Here is a 20235-nt window from a genome sequence, read left to right as displayed (position 1 = left end):
TTGATGTCAACAACCGGTACTAAAGGGTGCGTGGAGCATTAGTACCGGTTGGTGGCTGCAACCAGTACTAATGCTCACTCTTCAGTACCGGTTGTTGCCCCCAACCGACACTAAAGGATCCTCATGGTGCGCTCCAGGCAATATCCTTTGCAACCGGTATTAATACTATCTTTAATACCGGGTTTAAATCTAACCGGTATTAAAATTAGGGATGAAAGATCAGTTTTCTACTAGTGTGCGAATCATACATTCATATACTCCCTTTGTCATCGCTAGCTTGGATACCGCATTGAGTTTTACTATCATCACTCGGGATTCATGAAAAAAAAAATTCACGGTGAAACTTCTAATCCATCGTAGCATCTCAAATACTCCCTCTGCTCTTAAATATATAACGTTGTTAACTTTTTACTCCAACTTTAAGTATTTAACTAAAGTAAAATGTGTATCATTATGTCCATCGTTAAAAATATTTGTAAAAAAATGAATAGTCAATTAAATAAAAAAAGTTAACGGTATTTAAAAACGGAGGGAGTACTATTTTTAGTTGTAACATACTCCAAATATAATCGTATAATCGTAGGGGGCTAAGCACGAAAAACACACGCGCCCTCTTTCTTTTGAACGCAACGCTACGATAGCGACGATGCGAAACAGAGCGGCACGGCACGTCGTAATAATTGGGCGGCCCCGTCTCTCTCCGCCAACGTGGCCGCCGCGTGCTCCGCGCTGCTGCCGCCGCCGCCGCCGCTGCCGCTGCCACTGCCCCCCCGCTGCCTCCCGCAGCCGCAGCCGCGAATCGAAGCGGAATCGAAGCAGCAGCAGCAGCAGCCAGGCAGGCAGGAGGCAGCCGCCACCCCGCCACCACCCCCACTTGCCTCGAGCGCAAAATTTTATCCCGGGCAACTCGCGCGGCGCTCGTGCCCGTGCCTCCCGCGCCGAGCGCCCGAACCCTAGCGCAACCACCAGATCCGGAGATCCCGCGGGGGACGCGGCGGGACCCCCGCACGGCACCCACTCACCAGCCGGCCCCGCCGCCGAATGGCGCCCCCTCGGCGCTGATCCGATCCCGCCCCGCCGCCGACACGACGCCCCGCCCGCCCGCCCGCCACATGGATTCCGCACGGAGCTGGCTCCAGAAGCTGCAGCCGCGGGACAAGGACCGGGACCGGGGCGGCAAGCCGGCGGGGTCGCCCACCGGCGGGTCCGCGAGGATGTCCGCCGCGGCTGGGGCGGGAACCGGGGAGGAGGCGCTGTCCAGCGCCACCAAGCAGAAGGTGGCGGCGGCCAAGCAGTACATCGAGAACCACTACAAGACGCAGATGAAGTCGCTCCAGGAGCGCAAGGAGAGGTCAGTCCACTTAGTCCAGTCCAGTCCAGTCGCCTTCCCGCCCGGCTCGTGGGTTCCGCGGCTTGGAGATGGCAATGCGTGTCCCTGCTCGGTGATTTGAGTGCTGTTGGTGCGGAGTCTTCCTATCAGTGGGCGCGGATTTGTGCTCGATTTTGGTAGAAAATCGTGGAGCTCTTAGATTTTTCTCCCCACCTTTGATCGTACGCCGGTAGCTGGAAGCTGGCTGCATTGTTGCGGAGATGTACTAATATCATTTGCTCGATTTTGCTTGCATTGCTGAACTATTAGATTTTTTTTTCTGTGATCATGTGCTAGTATCGATTTAAGCTGGCTGCATTGTTGTGGAAATGTACTGTGATATAATTGCCCCTGAAAGCTTCCAGCTAGTTTTGACTATTGACTGTTCTTGCTTCTAGTGCATGTGCTTATTTTAGGATGCAGATGTCTAATTTAGGATATGTTGGGCTACATTGCTGCGCCCATGGTCACATTTTGGAGGAGAGGTGAATGGTACACACCTCTAGCCTCTTTCAGGTTCATGACTGCTTGTCTGCTATGTTCTGAAATACACTAGGCACCAGGTGCACGGAGCTCCTTCGTCAGCTTAGGTGCCAGCCTAGGGGAGCTAGGCGCATTCTAGAACAGTTATTGTCCATGGATTGAGTTTTGGCGCGTTACAGCATGGTGGGGATGTTTTCAACTGAGTGCATATGCCATGAATAATGAATACCCCTGGTGCTTTTGGGATTACGAGTGAAATGTTCCTAATTTTGGTATTGTAGAAGGTGCATATCATCAAGTAGATTGTTGCCATTTCTGGAACATGCAAGGAGATAAATGGGAACATCAGCTCCAGTTTTGTGTTATGGAACGCCAAATTGCATAATTCCATTGCTTTGTCTAATAGTAGATGTTCTTGAAAAGTGACAGCAAATTTTAAGTGTCATTTTGTCACATAGACATTACTGTAAGTGCTGTGCTGGCAAATCAATCTAGTTGTGTAGTGGTACAACCTAGAGTTGGACTCAGGCTTCTATTGATTGCAAAGTGTTACTATTATTAGGTTGTCTGTATCCTCTTTTAGGAAAGCTGGGGTTGCGTTATGTAGGTCTATTATATTTCATCTGCTTGCAAAAGCTTACAAACTTTAGATCTTACATTAGACTGCAAAAACAGATTAACCAAAGAAGATAGAAGGTATGATGAATATTAATGGGGGGGATAAATACAACTTATGGCCAATAATGAGAAATTGAGGATAAAATCTACCCATGGAGAAGGAAATAAAATTGCAACTAGTTGATAGCTGAGGATATCTCAAATTCCTTTCAGTACGACCTTTAGCTTGCATGGGCACTGCTAAGACATGTAGCTTCATTTGAATCATGGAAGTAGTGAAAAACAACATGCCGTCACCTTCCGTACTTTGATATGAAATCTAGATGTTCTATCTTCAAATGGGTCTTGGCTCCGGATTTTTGTAGCAGCAACTTCTTGGCTGTTCACAGTTCTCTTTTTTCCATATTTTATGCTTGACCGCCTGTCTTCTTTAAGACTGGCGTAGGCCTTACTAAACTGCTATATATTGTTTCTGGATCACACTTTGGCATGGCTTGTATTGTTGAATTCCTGTTTTGTTTACTACTACCCATTTTGACGTCAACCCATATTTTAGGCGTTGGATGTTGGAGAGGAAGCTAGCAGATGCCGATGTATCTGAAGAGGAGCAAAATAATATCCTGAAAGATTTAGAAAAAAAGGAGACAGAATACATGCGCCTACGAAGGCATAAAATGGGTGTTGATGATTTTGAATTGCTAACCATTATTGGGAGAGGTGCATTTGGGGAGGTAACAAATAGTTTGACTTGCCCTTTTTGTAATAAACATCAGTTTACTCAATACCTCGAGAGATCTGAGTTACTACATGCAGGGAATTTCTCACAATAATGTTTTCTGTGTCTGCCAGCTGCTTACCTCCACACTGGTATTTTGCAGGTGAGACTTTGTAGAGAAAAAGCTACATCCAATGTGTATGCAATGAAAAAGCTAAAGAAGTCTGAAATGTTACGAAGAGGCCAGGTACTCCGTGATGCTAGCCCTAGTAACTATACCGGATAATCCACCAGCTTATCTTTTTATAATGTTTTATTTTTAGGTTGAGCATGTGAGAGCTGAAAGAAACCTCCTTGCAGAGGTTGATAGTGCTTATATTGTTAAGCTTTACTGCTCATTTCAAGATGATGAATTTCTGTACCTCATCATGGAGTATCTTCCTGGTGGTGACATGATGACTTTACTCATGCGCAAGGACACACTGACAGAGGATGAATCTAGGTTCTATGTCGCAGAGACAATACTAGCAATTGAATCCATTCACAAACACAGTTATATTCATAGGTAATATTCAATAAGAAGTACCACTATATAGGAAATCGTAATTCGTCATTCAATCGTTGTTGTACCTTTCCAGGGATATCAAGCCGGACAATTTGTTGCTAGACCGAAGTGGCCACTTGAAGCTTTCAGATTTTGGCTTATGTAAACCTCTAGATAGCAGTAGCTTCCCAAACCTGAGTGACCTTGACTATGCAGTGGGAAAGAGCACCAATCCATCATCAGATGGTGATAAGCAATCAAGTAACTGTACTGCTCCCAGGCGGACACAACAGGAACAACTAATGCATTGGCAGAAGAATAGACGGATGTTGGTAGGTGCTTAGCTATATAAGCATTTGACTCCTGTCATTTCATGGTAGATGCAGCAATACGAATTTTGGCTGCTACTTTAATACACAACTCTACTACAGAATAAATTAACTTGTGTCTGCTTGCCAGCACAAATATTGTTCTACGGAGGGTCTTTCTTATGTATATGTGTGTGGATAGCTTATAGCAGGCAAGCTCCAGACTACGACCTTGCCGTGACATTTCTTACACAATGTAGCTATAAAGAGCACTAGTACAACAACAATGAAGTCTTTGGGGTAGGCTAGTAGTTATAAAGAGCACTAATGAACTAATCAGGCTATAAGAAGTCAACATCTAGGATACTTGACTATTATATACGTGAAGCATGATTGTATGAGGGAAAGGTGGAAAATTTTGAGATATTCTTTGCCTTTGAACTTTGCAGTTTGCACCTAAGATACATGGAGAAATTTAAATTCCACCTAAGATGAAATGTATTCCAGCTTTTCAAAAAATAATGTATTCCCCAGTAAATTACAGATGGAATGACTTGGAGTGGTCATTTGCTTAAAACTCATGCTTGGTTCTGTTTCGTATACTTGACTCTCTGTATTTATGTACATGGTTTTGTGCAATTTATAGGCTTACTCTACTGTTGGTACACCTGATTACATTGCACCTGAGGTACTTTTGAAGAAAGGATATGGGATGGAATGTGACTGGTTAGTTTTGATTTGAACTTGTGCATTGCATGCCCTATGGTTTCCATTTTTCTTATGTTAACTTTTCAATTTTCATAGGTGGTCACTTGGTGCCATAATGTATGAAATGCTTGTGGGATATCCACCATTTTATTCTGAAGATCCAATGTCAACATGTAGGAAGGTAAGCTTATGTGCTGCTTCTTTGCCAATTATTGAAGTGTTGCATAATGCTAAGTCATGTCCTTGCAAGAAAAACTGTGCTTTTGCTTTTGAATTCTTCTTAGACACTTCGTGAATGCAATTTTGCAGATAGTGAATTGGAGAAGTCATCTAAAATTCCCTGAAGAGGCCAGACTTTCACCAGAAGCTAAAGATCTCATTGGCAAGTTATTGTGTAATGTGGATCAGAGACTTGGAACAAAAGGTGCACATGAGATAAAGGTCAGCATTACTCAGATGATTCGCGCGGTGCTACATACTTTTGATTTTGAACATTTCACAATGGATGGCACAATGTGTTCATGCAGGCACATCCATGGCTTGGAAGTGTTGAGTGGGAGAAACTGTATCAGATGGAAGCAGCTTTCATTCCTGAGGTTAATGATGAGTTGGACACACAGAACTTTGAAAAATTTGAAGAGGTGAGGTTCTATTCTCATGATGCTACAATTCCAACTGTTCCTCTGTAGTGTTAACGGCCTGGAAGCTTGCGTATTTTCTTCTATTCTGAGATATTATTAGTTGAGCCTCATATATTTGCTGTAGATTGTGCTCTACATTCTGTTTGCTTAAATGATATTGCGCAGACAATGTACTGCAAGACAGTGAAAAGTGGCAACTAGGATGGTGTATAAAATATATTAGTTCTTGACCCCTTGCAGTCTGGTCTCCAGTTGCTGTTGATTACTTACCTTTATGCATTTGGTATTTTTACAGACTGCACCTCCAATGCAAACTTCATCAAAGGCAGGTCCTTGGAGAAAGGTAATGTTTTCAAGGTTCTTGGAATGCATTTGCTTCTATTTTCAATCTTACAGGAAGACTAGATTTTTTGTGTTTTTTTTCCTCGGTCAATCTTGGCCAAAGTATAAAAATCAGTACATTAAGGAACTGGGCAGTTTAAAAACAAGATTTTCTTTTTTTTCCACATTTTAGGCGATATCAAGATTTCAGTCTTAGGATTTCACGTTTAGGCGATATCAAGATTTCACACTTACGCTATTACCTCTTTTGCTTTCAAAATCTGTAATGCAGATTTTTAAAGAAATTATTTTCATGCTTTTTGTATCATGAGAACCACAACTGCACCTAAAATCATCTTTGGATATGGTAACTGATTTTGTTCCTTTATGCAGATGCTTTCTTCCAAGGATGTGAACTTTGTTGGATATACCTACAAGAACTTTGAAATAGTGAATGATCCTGAACTTCCAGGAATTGGTTGGAAATAGTTCCTATCTTTGCTCATTCACTTTTCCCTAGTTTAATAATTTCCCAAGCTTGGGTGGTATCTTTGAATTACACATCTTTTTTGAACTATTTTCCTTTCTCACATTGCAGCTGAGCTAAAGAAAAAGAGCAACAAGCCAAAGCGACCAACCATCAAATCATTATTTGGTAACTATCCTTAATGCTCTCATGAGTTTTTGTGGATAATTTTTTTCATAGCATTTACACTGCATTCACGAGCATCTGTGCAGAGACTGCTGATAGTGAAGACCAGACTTCTGAAGGCAGTTTCTTGAACCTATTACCCACACAATTGGAGTTGCCGGAGAGCCTCGAGCCCTCACCTCACTCCAGCATATCTTCTGAGGATTCCCAAGCACGGCATAGGTAGCAGGTGCATGTTTTTTTGGCACCTGTCACCTGTAAGCTGGGCCTGAGAAAATCAAGACTTAACCTTGCACACACAGATGGATGGCAATCTGCAGAATCAAGTGGTTATTCAGAGGAAGAGCTCTATCAAGTTTGCCCTTGAACAGCCATCTAATATGGCAGCACTCCATCCTGTACATTGTTAATGGGTTTTTAAAAGTTTCTTTGCCAACAATCTGGCAGATTGGTTGTCATAGAGAGGGAGGTATTTGTTCTCTCCTGTAAATTCTTGGATTCTATGTGTTGCTGAGATTCATTCGTTCATTGGAGCATGCCATGGGGTGTGCTGCCAGTTCCGTTTTCCTGCGCAGAAATCTGCATTTCGATATAATTGTTGTAAGATTTGCGACAATGTAAAGAAATTGAGTTTGAGAATCAAGCAAGTTGTACTCCAAATGATACCCTTACCATGTAAAAGAATTGCAAGTTTTATACTGAGTTACAATATGATATTTGATCTAGTTCCTTATAATGTCTTATATGCATGTCATTTTTGTGATATTAGTTTTTTGCTTTGAACAAATATGGATCTTATTTTCCTCTCTTCAAATGTATTCTGTCGGTACTCTTTTTCATTTTCCAGATTAACTGTGATCTATTTTTCACAATTTTGTAGGCTCTTGGTTAGATTTGCTATCGAATAATATTCTATTGGATTTTTTTCCACCGGACACTGTGAAAGTGTTGTTTTGCGTGGAGCATCTCACTCGTCGATTTAGGCTCTTGGACACCCTGAAATCTTGTATTTTTTTTTCCACGCTGCCCGATTCATAGAGGGGTCGACAAAATCACACTTTCATAGTGTCCCATGGAAAAAAAAACCCCAATTCTATTCAAGACCCCGTCTGTCACTTGGATTGACAAAATCAGATCATATATTATCTTTTTGTCATGACTCGATTATTTTCTTGTAGACATACGAGGTTAAGGCTCATGAATTGATGGCTCACTTGCCTCTTTCATTGGTTCCGCTGCTGGACCTGATATATTGCCAATTGCTAGAAAATAGATATCAAATTGAAAGAACTTTGCAACACGACTTTTATTAGGATGTCAGTAAAGTTTTTTCAAAGACCATTATTTTCTATTATCAACTATCCCTTTTATAAATTCTAATTTTTGATATTTTATTCCCAATGCCATCTGTTTTATCAGTTCCGGCTCTTTTGGTATAATCTGAATCCACTAAGTAATAAAAGTCGAATAACCATTATAAATAGATTGTTCATCAAACTAGGTTCAATTTATTACAGCTTAACTCAGTTCCATTTACGTCTACGATGAACTTTAATTGGTGATGATTTAGGCTAATTTTTTATTTGGTGAGGATTTAGGCTAATTTTTTTAGTAAAAAAATACACATTTCAATAAAATAGAGGAAAGCGGCAGATTGGATTCGGTCAGTGCCCGTCACCTGTGACTTGTTTGAGTGAACAGAGGTGGGCCGTGGGCGGCCGGTGTTTTCAGCCCATCTAGATGGAGTTCCCCGATCTCCCCAACCAAACCAAAAGGAAGAGTCTATCGCGCGCGGTGTCGCACTCAAGCTGTAGACGCGACCCCATGCGGCCCATGTCGTGTTCAGTATTTTATTGGCCTGCACAGCACGCATTTATATGGGCTGGCGTTTATTGACCTTCGCAGCTAGCGCTGGATCGTTTATTGACCACCTGCAGGGCTACGGGCTATTCTGCTAGCTAGTTGGGCCACGAGCAAGATAGTAGATTAGCCTGACTGGTTAGCTTTTTTGTACAACAGATATTTTGTTGGGCTGTTTGGGCTTCAGCTTGTTGCCACCGTTAACCATGTATTGCATACGTTGGTTAGTTTAACTAATCATATCTAGCAACTTATATTCAAACCTTCATGTAAGTTGCTATGCAAATAATTTTGAACCTAATGCCATTACCTGAAGTATCTGCATAAGTTGCCACATTGTCTTTACCTGAGTTGTTATTTTAGATGCGCGGAAGTGGTGTACACAGCTTTTACCTAAGTGGTTACATTTGTCTCGGTATAAATTTGATCAACGACATTAGACATGTAATATAAGTTGTTACATAGTCTATAAATAAGTTGATACATGATCTTTGCATAATTTGTTAACTTGTCTCTATATAAGTTATCAATTAGTCTTCATGTAAGTTTAATATATAAGTTGCTACACATTTGATATATATGTTGATAGTATACATACATTATAAGTGACAGTTACATAAAACAACTTCAAAATATATTCAACATTGGTCTTGTTTTGTAGATCTCATCACAAGAAACACGATGGTGAAAACACATTTGAAAATGGATCCTTGATGAGAGAGTAATGCTTATTAAAGAATACAACTAATATTTTTTGCTAACATCATCGCGATGTCATTAGAAAGGGACCTCCCCGCCCGGCTGCATGCACGTGCGCTGCGCTTCCATGCATATCAATATTTTTTTTAAGGTTGTGCTTGAATTGGTGCAGCGCTAGGAAAGGTAAGGCAAACGGGTCACACACTCGCCCAATGCGCGACCAGTCGTGGCTTAACTCGGTCCAACCCCCTGCAATTGAAGCAGCTTGCAACCTAATCTCACACTGACCAAAATTCCTTTTGGACTTGCATAAAAGTCACTCATGCTCATGCCGCCCTTGGGCCACTAAAAAGTGTCTAGGAGGAAGAATGGAAGCTACAGATAGTTCATCGACGCGCGCGATATATAACATTCCCGCTCGAGTAGTCGCCTGCTCAAGTTTCGGATCCTAATTCTGACCCAACGGGATTGTTGTTTGCTCAATCTGCACTTTCTTCTTTATCAATGTAATCAGTACGTTTCCTGCTTGGATCGTTAAAAAAAGAAACTCTAACCCAACGATTCGTGTGTCCATTGACGAAGGTTTTCTAGTCTGAGACATTCAGGGAGCACTGATAATAAAATTGGATCAGTGACTACAATGTCCCCAGAGCCTTACTAGTCAATTTACACCGGCAGTCCAGATACATTGGATAAATAGTAGCACATCTCATCGGATGATATTACAAATATGATCACTAGCACCGATAACCTTTTTTAGCTGTCCATTTTAAGTTTTGTTTCGTCATCGTCTCCCTTGCATTGCCAAGCGATCTCCGTTCTTCTCCCTACAAATAAAAAAACTACTTCGTACAAATTGCCTTGTACAGCCTTGTACAGTACCTTTTATTCCCGAGTATAGCCTTGTACAGTACAAATTGCGTGACTCTAACATGGCGTTGGTAGAGATAGGAAATCTGTTAAATTATTACTGTACTACTTCGTAGCTATTGGCATTTTGTAAAAGAAAGTAACAGTAAATTCAAACCACAGCCACTGTAGATAAACAACGCTATTCACACCGTCCGTAAATATAAGAGATTCCGAGGCTTAAATTTTATCTATAAATAAAAAATATTATAGGTATTAGGAAACAAATCATCACGTGGCTGCTAATCAAGCATTCAAGCATGTTCACCGGCTGTGATTATATTTATTGTGGAAGGAGTATAACAGGCTTAAAACAGTCCTTACATTTGTTGTAGAAGGAGGGAGTACATGTTACAACAATTTATAGTCCAACTTAAGACCCAAAGGTTAAAATCAAATTTGATAAGCTCATAAACACATGTTTAACTGTTATCGAGTCACAAATGGTTGATCTGAAAACACTTTCTAAAACTGAGGATTGAAGTACTACGCCTTGGCTGATGCATCAATCTCAGTGTAGGTTATATTATATCGGCTGCCAAGGATATGCTGGATAGTAGACATCTCAGCACAATATAAACTATTATAGTATATAAAAACAATCTCAAAACCTATAAGACTAAATAAAGTCACAATTTCTTTCTAACAGCCACATTACCGCCTTTGTTTCACCATTGTCTCCATAGCCCTGTGGAGGGACCCCTCCTCTTATGATAGTGATTCAGAACCTCTCCTTCCTAGTAAATCACAATAGTAATTGAGAAACTGCATATTTATTATTAGACCTAAAAGGTGCGTGCCTGTTGAAAGTCTACGTACCTTTGGGAATCAAATCAATCTCTCTTGCAATATCCAACTTTTTCCTGGCATAATCCAAATAGAACTTTGGATTTAAAGTTGAAGCCTGAAGATAAAATTCAGCCTCAGCTTTAGCAAAATAAAGCCAATTTCCGGACAGCATTAAAAGCCATAATCAACTAGTAAAAATTCTATAGCTACAGTACAATTGCTTGCCATGGAAATCAATCAACTTACTATTGTCTCTCATATCAACTGACGAACTTTATCATCTGCAGCCTGAAAAGAGAGAAGTTATTGCTAGTAGCAGTAGGGCAAGGATCCCATGCAGACCAGCTTATCATTTTGTCAATGCCAGCCACATGGGCATCATACTGGAAAAAGGAACAGACAACATAGGTATCTAGATGAACTAATTGAAAAAAAATATACACAAAAGAATTAGGGAAATGGTAATAAGAGAAGGAACTTGCATAATATTTTATTCAGAATCTGCATGGAGTGTTTTCAAGCTCATGTTTAATATCAGAACTGCGCAAGGGAAACATGTCTTCGCTATGTATTTCCAACAAAGCTTCTTCGAAACTCATCTGAAAGAAATTGAGGTAAAAAAATATGTCCTTTAGCAAGCATGCATATGTATAAGAATGCAAAGCAAGACACCAACAGAAATGGAGAGCAATGTGGGTTGCTTAGTTGTGCATACTGAGGTACTAACTTTTTCTTTAGCAACCCGCTTCCAAATCTCAAAATAGAGACCATCTAATCCCTTGCGAGAATAATCAGACAAAATGCTACAGATATACTCCTGCATTAAAGGATAGAATGTCAAATTCCAATATATCAACACTTCTCAACAACAAAATTAACAAGTAAGCAAGGTGGCATTACTGGGAAACCGTAGGAAACTAAAAATGGGGAAACATCGGGAAAGCCTGCTGCAATATCCAGTGCTTGCATGTAAGCCACACCTCTAATTCTTTCCCACTGAACAACAAAAAAGTTCCCATGCACCATGTGTCACTACAACATCAATTTACATTGCACAACAGTTTATTAAGCACTAAAGGCTTTCTTTGGGAATGCTTACCTGAATTGTGCTGTCTCCCAGATAATCTTCAACCCACTGTCATATGAAAAGAAGACTATTAGACCAAAGATAATGTGATCAGTAGTTTACACTTCAATCGAATCAATGATACCTTGGTCTGTCTCGCTACCTCTTCAAAGTACTGTACATATGCTAGCTAGGTCTTGTTCGTAAGTATTATTAATGCTGCGGTAGAAATCCCAATCTAGATATCCACGCTGCACAAAGAATATGTTGTCTATTAAAAGCAAAGTAACATCTACTATGTACAAGAATATTAACATCTACTATGTACAAGAATATTTCAAGTGCGGAAATATAAGCGCTAGCTGACTATCTCAGAATGCAAACTTGAAAATGTGGATTTCCGAAAGAAGCCTAATATGATTTGAACCAGCAAGCTAGAATTTGTTGATACTATGACAAAACCATGCAATCATGTGAAAATCCTATTGTGTGGGTCTTAAGTACCAAAGGATAGTGCATTGCCCATAATTATAAAAAGATAACAGTCATAGCCATAAAACCAAGACAGCTAAACTCAGCTCCCTCACCAGATCATGAGATGTAATAAAAAAAGAGCAGTGTGCCTATGTAAGATAAGAATTTCAAGTACACCTTTCTGCTATCGATTAATCATCCACAGTCGAAGTGGTGTGGAGTGAAATGCAAGGAACTTATCCTATTGGCTTTCTTAACTAAAAGTTGTATGTATCATGGCCATCCCCCAAAGGATAGTTGCAAAAATACAATAGTTTTTTTTCTTCCTTCGATAAAAGCAAAGGCTGCCAAGTTGATTATGATTGTTGGCAAGTGGCAGATGGATCCTCCCAACAAACTCAACACTAAATTTACTGCTGTTTCACTGGTCCAGTAAGTTATAGTCAGACTGTCATTAGTATTTTTAATACGCTTGAGAACATTAATTACAACAAAACAAAAATGTTAATCACACATGTTGCAGACCTTGTTGATGCCCAGAACAACAAATTCAAAATAAAAATATAGTATTAGCTTCAACAAAACTAAATGTTTGCAGCATATTATAGAAGGTTGTAACAGATAATTAGCTAAGTTTACTCTTCCAACATTTTCTTGAATTAAGCTATTAAGGAATACAAAAGACTTCAAAACCAATCAAAGTAACATTTAACACGGATGGGTATAGCAACGTATACTTAGTGATAACAAGAATGAGAATTAAGCTAATTGGCATGGAGGAGTCAAGTGTTCATGCTTACAAAACCGTGAAGCACTAGCCGCTGGTAGTTATCAAACTGAGCGTTCCAGCAGCGCTCAAGATCGAAGTACCATTCAAGGCTTTCCTCATAATACTTGAAAAAATTGTTATCATAAAGTTTGGATGGAGGGTACTGCAGTTTCAGATTCACATCATCAAGTTCAGCCAGCTTCCTATCCACTGTTAACTGCAGAAGACAATCATAAAGTATTAAAAACGGATGCAAAGCAGATGCAGCAAACTAGAGTAGACAGTACCAGACAACAACGTTTAGAAACTAACAAAGAGTAAATTGCTAAGTCTTCTATTCATGTGACATTTAAAGATACCTCATAAGCTTTGATGCGGTACAAGGCTAGCTGCTCGTACAACTCCATGAGCTGGTCTTTCTCGTATTCAGGACCGTAATCACAACACTCAGGAGATTGATAGTTCAGGCGTTTGATGAAACAGCAAATCATTTTTCGGATGGTTTCATCATCCATGTCGAGGGCCTGCGCTTGTCCACTTGCACTCCCTTGTTCTTATTTGTGCTCTTGAATGGCATGGACATCAATCTTGCCAGAATGCTATTCATCTTCAACTGCAGAACAAGGTTTTTTGTCAGACTGTCCATCTTCATCTTCATCCTTTGCAATCTTGCCACGTTCCCTAGAACAAGTTGATTTCGGGACCCACATTTTCTTCTTCTGCCTCCGCTCGTCGAGGTTAGGGTTTCGGGCTTTCCTGCAGATGGGGACTCGGCGATTCGGCGGAGACGGATGGATTGGAGTTGGAGACTCTCCTTGGTGACGGCGAATAGGCAGCGGAGGGGATCGCGTCGCCGTCGTGTGGGGTTTCCTATTTCAGGCGATGGTGAGGTAGAGCCGAGGGATGCGAGACGGAGACGGAGATGCGATTATGCAATGAGACGAAGGAACCGGAAGGCTCTGGAGTCCCGACGCGTCGTTCATGGGCCTGGCGGACGCGGAGAGGCGATCGGGGCCTGGTGGACGCGCTCATGGGCCTCAGCCAGGCTCTCTTCCCTTCCCGGTTGGCCCAGTACTTCACCCGCCGGCCCTGCGCCACCTCCGCCTCCTACAGGACACCAAAATTTTCTGAACAAACAATTTCAACAATTTAAATTCACTATTTCAACATTTTATATAAAAATGTTGAACTAGTTTTTCTAAAATGTCCAAGTAGCTTGGATGAGATGTTGAATCATATATCCGCAAATGTTGAATGCATATAAAAATGCATTTCACCATTTGAAACAGAATGTTGAATAGAATTTGAAAATGTGTGTCGTGAAAAGAGCTTGGAAACACGGAAAAGCCGGCGCGCGTGAGAACGGTGAAATTGAACAGAAAAATAATCTTCCGCACGCGGATGTTAATTGGACTTTAATTGACTTTTAAATTTAGACTTCTTATATGACTTTTGGAAGTTATATAGGAGACCTCATGAAAACATGTCTCTGACCGGTGTTTTCTAGGTGTCATTATGGTCCCTTGCTTGGTTAGGGTTACTAATAACTTCAGCACACGGTTATGCTTACTCCCTCCATCTTGAAAAAATAAACCATTCTAATTTTATCTATAGTTATTTCTTTTAAATTTAACCAATATATAAAAATATTAATATTTATGATATCAAATATGCATTACTAGATTCATTGTGAAATTCATTTTCATAATATATATATTTATTGTCATGAAAAATATTAATATTTTTCTATAAAAATTGGTCAAACTTCAATTTTTTTTATCTTAGTACAAAGTTAAAATAATTTATTTTTAGGATGGAGGGAGTATATCCACAAGTACAACCAAGAGAAAAAATAAAGCTTTACGAAAAATGAGCAATATGCATTCCACTTGTACAAATCGAATGTAACTAGGTGTTGATCTACATGCATTTAGCTGATAATCACGTTATTGGAAAAACTTGGACCGAACATATAGAAAAGAAGATGATGACGTGATGCTCGATGATATGCTTATGCTTGATCAGTCCTTCCTCCGAATCTTTGCTCTCTTGGTCTCGCACTTTGGCCAAAGTGGCCATCTTTTTTTTTCACGAATGAGGAGAGTTTTATTACTTAACGAGTATCATTACGAATGAACAAGCATATAAACACACTCAGGAACATGAGAAAAGGAAACACAATACTGGTTTGCACGCTGGGCTAGATGGGCTAACTCGTGCGCAATCTTGTTTTTCTCTCTTTTAACCTTGACAAAGTACAAGCTTTGCAGCTGCTGGCTTTCATGCAGAGCATCCATGATGACAGGCGCCACCAAGAACCTATTCACTCCACCCAACTTGAGCATTTCAATCACCCTTAAGCAGTCCGCTTCCAATACCATATCATGCCCAGCCACTTTGCCGCTAGTCTTATTCCTTCCAAGCAAGCAAGTGTTTCTGCCTCCTCTGCATCCCTACAATGTCACGCCCAGCGCCAAGCTGTAAGCAATGCCCTGCCCAGGTGGTCTCTAATAATAACTCCAACTGCCACTGTCCCGTCTCCTTAATGAAAGCGCATCGACATTAATTCTGGTGGGGGAGACTATTTTTTGGGAGCATTCATCTTTCCTGACCGTGGGACGAATCTCACTTATCTTCGCAACCTTCTACTTTCCTCGCTCATCCTCAACAGGGTGTTTCTATTAGGCTTGGGACAAAGCATCAATGTATCGCGTCAGGAACACCACTGACCCAGGAATTGAGATTTGCTCCCCAGCTTGCAGGACACCGTTCCTAACATTCCAACATCTCCATATTAGCATAAGAAAATTCATTAGATTGGAGAAGAAAGAATTCATTGAAGTATTATGTAATGATTTGGAAATGACGCCATTGTATTCATGCAAACATGTAGGATAAACTACTCGACGCGTCACCTGTCGCCGGCGACGAGAGGCTACTTCCTGTGGTGTTGTCGATATATCTATATGAATTGCCTGTGATACCTATTGTGAACTCTCTGTGATGGATGTGATGTTTATTTGAATGTGGTACGCGGCTGTGACCAAATCAAATAAACTGGTTATATGTGGCAGCTTTGCCGAGTGTTACACTCGGCAAAAGGGCTATTTGCCAAGTGCCATGCAAAATACACTCAGTAAAAAAAACACGTGGCAAAAATATGTACATTTTGGGCCTAAAATGGCCATCTTTGCCGAGTGTTTGGGCTGTGACACTCTGCAGCAAAGAGGCCAAAATCCGTACATTCTGGGCCTAAAATGACCGGTCTTTGCCGAGTGTCTGGGCTGCGATACTCAGCAACAAAGCCATGTTTCCCCAGTGTCCGGGCTGGTACACGGCAAAAAAGGCATATTTGCCGAGTGCCCATCCGTTTAGACACTCAACAAACGCGCCGTGACTATCTTTGTGCCGTCACGTTGCTTTTGTAACACTTGGCAAAAACTTTGCCGAGTGTTTTTTAAGCTTCGCTGTGTACCGTGGACACGGCAAACTTCAACGTTCCGGTAGTGACGTCGTCCTCACTTGCCCACAACGACGACGTGCCACCACCCCCACGTATATAACCAACAAGCTGTTGTGTATGTGTCGGCGTTAGGCTGGTGATTAGAGCTGTGTGTGTCGTGTTCAGAGATGAACAGGTTCAGGAGCGTGGTGCTGCGCAGGTGCAAGAGCCTGTCGCGGGTGGGGGCGTTGCGGCCGAGCTCGGCGCCCTACAGCAACCTCCGCTCCATGTCCACCAGGGACGCCGCCGGCGGCGAGGAGGAGCCGGCGGCCTCTGCCGGCGGCGGCGCGGTGGTGTTCGTGGGCAGCTCGCGGCGGCGGTACGTGATCAGCGCGGAGCACCTGAGCCACCCGCTGATCGCCGCGCTCATCGACGAGGGGCGGCGGAATAAGGACGACGACGACGACGAGACCGTCGTCGTCAGCTGCGAGGTGGTGCTGTTCGACCACCTGCTGTGGATGCTGGACAACGCCGCCGACGACCTCCGCGGCGGCGACGGCGCCGCCATGAGGGAGCTCGCACAGCTCTACGCCTGCTGATCGATGGGTCGGTCGTCAGCCTACCAGCAGGTCCTTTTAACCTGCAGCCACACGGTTGGTTTGCGTCGTCGTCTTCTTAATATTTACTACTCGATCTGTTCTCTTGCGCCGGAGATCACCCAAGGTTTCCTTCGGCGCCATGGCTTGGAAGAACAACTTGGTATATAGAGAGATGAGATCAGCCATTCCATTGATTTGATGCAGTTGCCTAGCTATGCATCGTGTTTTCTTTGTATCGGTCAATCTACTGATATATGCGAGAGGTAGTCATGAGCATCGTCATGTTGGCTTAACTCTCTGTTTGCATGACGATGTAGATGCTAGAAATTGCAACTCTTCACGACACTGATGAAGGTGTGTCTGTTGATTCCTTTTTTTTCCTGCTAATTAAAATGTACTGAAAATTCATGTTTTGTCTTGTCATTTCTTGCAATTCATTTGTTGTGGGATCAATCTTCTTGTTGAATCTGCTAGCCTAGCCAGATATACAGCTTGTATAGTCAGCAGGTAGCTGACCCTGACTGGTTGCTGATTACATCCTACAACTCATACATACTTGAGTTTTAAAAGTGAATTTTTGCGAATTCGAAACAAAGCATCCTGAGCAGTTCAGCGATATCATCAGCAACTAGAGGAATTGAAAAGGGTTAAAAGAAAATGAAAAGCTAATTGATGTTGGTACACAGCTAGCTAGATGGATGTAGCTTGCAGCAGGTAATGCGTTGGGCAGGCAGGCAGTCAGATATACCCAAGAAAGACATGCCGCCTAATGCGCAGCTACCAAGCACATCCCAACGCAACGCGCTCAGTTGCAGAGTCCCTGTCACATTAACAGACGTGATTTAATTCAGACACACGTCCAGCCAGTCTAGCTAATTGGACCTTGCGTTGGTTCCCCTGTCGCATACAATGCTTGTTGCCTTAGCTTGGCGATCGATGAAGATAAGGAAAATTAAAAGATTGTTGCTGTGCTTTGCTTCTGTCAGCAGCGTACAAGTTAAGTAATTCTCAATCGCAAAAAAAAAAGGTAATTTTCTGGTGGAGATGGTTGGGCAGTTGGTTGGGACATGAGACTTGAACGGAACTTCTTCAGGGTCAGTGACATCGTGTCCACTACTGTACTGGCCGGCCAGTGGCAACAACAGGACGGACACCCAAGGGGTTTTCAGTGAGAATTTGGTGCGTGCTGAATTGCTGATGACTGCGCACCGCCGAGCCCTTCAAACGGACGGGCACAGTACGCATAGCATGTTGCTTACATTTTCATCCTCGTTTTATGTAAGATGATTAATCTAAATATACTACGGCTGGGGGATAAAGATTTATAAGTTGGCTTCACCCTTACTCAACTAGCAAGGTGGTACTAAACATGCGCACCTACGCTCATGGGCTACTACTAGACCAAATAAATTGGGTCGGGTGTCACGTACACTCCCCAAAGAACCCAACGTCCTCGTCGGTCCAACTCACCCATGCTTGGGCAAATGTTCAGGAACATTCTCTCTTAGCGCACGACCGTACGTCCAATGCCGGAGCCATATACCATGCGGTGTGTTCCATCCAGAGTCCACACACGCTATATGCTCGCACACTAATCCGTACGCGCAACCGTGAGGGTCGGCTATGATACCACTTGTAACACGTCCTCCTCCAAAGCCGCACCGTCCAACCCTTCCGAAGGATGGGCACGCATACACATAGTACCCTGCTTACACTTTCGTCATCGCTTCATGTAAAAGTGTAGGTGTTTTGTACCACCGACTAAGTGTACTCCGCGCTCTCCTTACTCCCGATGGCTAGCACACAAGACACAAAGAATTATACTGGTTCGGGAATGTCCCTACGCCCAATTTTGGCAAGAGTCTTGTTCCCTGGATTGTGTGCTCAGGACTTACAACAGGGTGCTTGCAAGCAAGCGTTCATGCAGTGTGAATGGGAACGCTAGAAAGTGTGAAGTGTAGAGAGAGAAAAAGGAGACCCAGTTCCCTTTATATAGGTTAGGAACTGGGCGACAATGCTCGAGAAAAAGGAGGGCCCTGACCTCAAGGTCGAGGGTTGTGTCTTGACGTGGTCTACCCTACACTGAGGAGACTTTCTTGTCTTGCTTCCTGGGCCGGTTGTGGGCTTAGCACGTCTTGTACGGCGTCCCCTACGCGGTCGTGACCCCTTGCAGCCTGGTCTCCGGTTGCTGTTGATTACTTACCTTTATGCACTTCCAATGCAAACTTCATCAAAGGCAGGTCCTTGGAGAAAGGTAATGTTTTTGAGGTTCTTGGAATGCATTTGCTTCTGTTGTCAATCTTACAGGAAGACTAGATTTTGTGTGTTTTTTTCCTTGGTCAATCTTGGCCAAAGTATAAAAATCAGTACATTAAGGAACTGGGCAGTTTAATAACAGGATTTTCTTTTTTTTTCCACATTTTAGGCGACATCAAGATTTCAGAATAATATTATATTGGGTTTTTTTGTCCACCGGATACTATGAAAGTGTTGTTTTGCGTGGAGCACCTCTGACTCATCAATTTAGGCTCTTGGACACCCTCAAGACTTGTATTTGTGCACAGCACACCGTTGTCATTAAAAAAACATGTCTCCAGCCTAGGAAGAGAGAGCGCCCGATAAAATGACCAAAGTGACCTTGGTGTGGGTCCCACCCATCAACCCCTCGCTGTCTTTTCCCATCTCATCCTCTGCTCGTTGCACAAGGAAACTTGGGGGCGTTTGGTTCCAGCAACTTATTTTTAGCACCTGTCACATCGAATGTTTAAATACTAATTAGAAATATGAAATGTAGACTATTACAAAATTCATTACACAGATGGAGGCTAAATGACGAGATGAATCTATTAAGCCTAATTAGTCCATGATTTGACAATGGGCTGCTACATTAAACATTTGCTAATGATAGATTAATTAGACTTAATAGATTTGTCTCGCCGTTTAGCCGCCATATGTGCAATTAGTTTTATAATTAACTCATATTTAGTCCTTCTAATTAATCTCCGAATATTCGATGTGACACGGTGTGACACGGACCAGCTCCAGGAACCAAACGCTCCGAGTGAAGCTCCGCTGAAAAAAAGGCCTCTGCTCGATGTGCACGTGCACCTGCCCGTGGCCTCGCTCAGAAGCTAGCATGCGGCTGCCCTCTCCAACAGCAACCGCACTTGCCCGTTGGCCTCTGCTCGACGAGCCCTCCGGCAGTCCGGCAGCATCGGCTGCCTCCCATCCCCGTGCTCCAGCAGCAGGCGTTGCCATAGCCCTCTGGC

General features: G+C 42.4%; 2 protein-coding genes across 2 annotated transcripts; both read left to right on the top strand.

Moving 5' to 3' along the window:
* Window positions 1–1112: 1112 nt before the first annotated feature.
* LOC101779180 (serine/threonine-protein kinase tricorner) lies at window positions 1113–7084 on the top strand. The gene is made up of 13 exons (XM_004963075.3): window positions 1113–1351; window positions 3027–3201; window positions 3349–3432; window positions 3509–3750; window positions 3824–4061; window positions 4684–4763; window positions 4842–4926; window positions 5055–5186; window positions 5273–5386; window positions 5682–5729; window positions 6101–6185; window positions 6306–6362; window positions 6446–7084. Exons 1-13 carry the CDS (start codon window positions 1113–1115, stop codon window positions 6583–6585), a joined length of 1719 nt encoding a protein of 572 aa, XP_004963132.1. The 3' UTR covers window positions 6586–7084.
* A 9442-nt stretch (window positions 7085–16526) lies between these two features.
* On the top strand, window positions 16527–17379 carry LOC101778773 (auxin-responsive protein SAUR71). Its single transcript, XM_004963074.3, has one exon. The coding sequence runs from the start codon at window positions 16556–16558 to the stop codon at window positions 16964–16966; it is 411 nt and encodes a 136-aa protein (XP_004963131.1). The 5' UTR covers window positions 16527–16555; the 3' UTR covers window positions 16967–17379.
* The last annotated feature ends 2856 nt before the right edge of the window (window positions 17380–20235 follow it).

The sequence above is a fragment of the Setaria italica genome, chromosome III (genome assembly GCF_000263155.2).
Source record: "Setaria italica strain Yugu1 chromosome III, Setaria_italica_v2.0, whole genome shotgun sequence".
In the NCBI taxonomy this organism is placed as follows: domain Eukaryota; kingdom Viridiplantae; phylum Streptophyta; class Magnoliopsida; order Poales; family Poaceae; genus Setaria; species Setaria italica.
This window is presented reverse-complemented; position numbering and strand designations above follow the sequence as displayed.

Excerpts from the sequence above, each read along its gene's own strand:
- LOC101778773 (XM_004963074.3), top strand. The coding sequence starts at position 16,556 with ATGAACAGGTTCAGGAGCGTGGTGCTGCGCAGGTGCAAGAGCCTGTCG.
- LOC101779180 (XM_004963075.3), top strand. The coding sequence starts at position 1,113 with ATGGATTCCGCACGGAGCTGGCTCCAGAAGCTGCAGCCGCGGGACAAG. Across the intron at positions 4,062-4,683 it reads AGAAGAATAGACGGATGTTG|GCTTACTCTACTGTTGGTAC; the intron begins GTAGGTGCTTAG and ends TGCAATTTATAG. Across the intron at positions 6,363-6,445 it reads AACCATCAAATCATTATTTG|AGACTGCTGATAGTGAAGAC; the intron begins GTAACTATCCTT and ends GCATCTGTGCAG.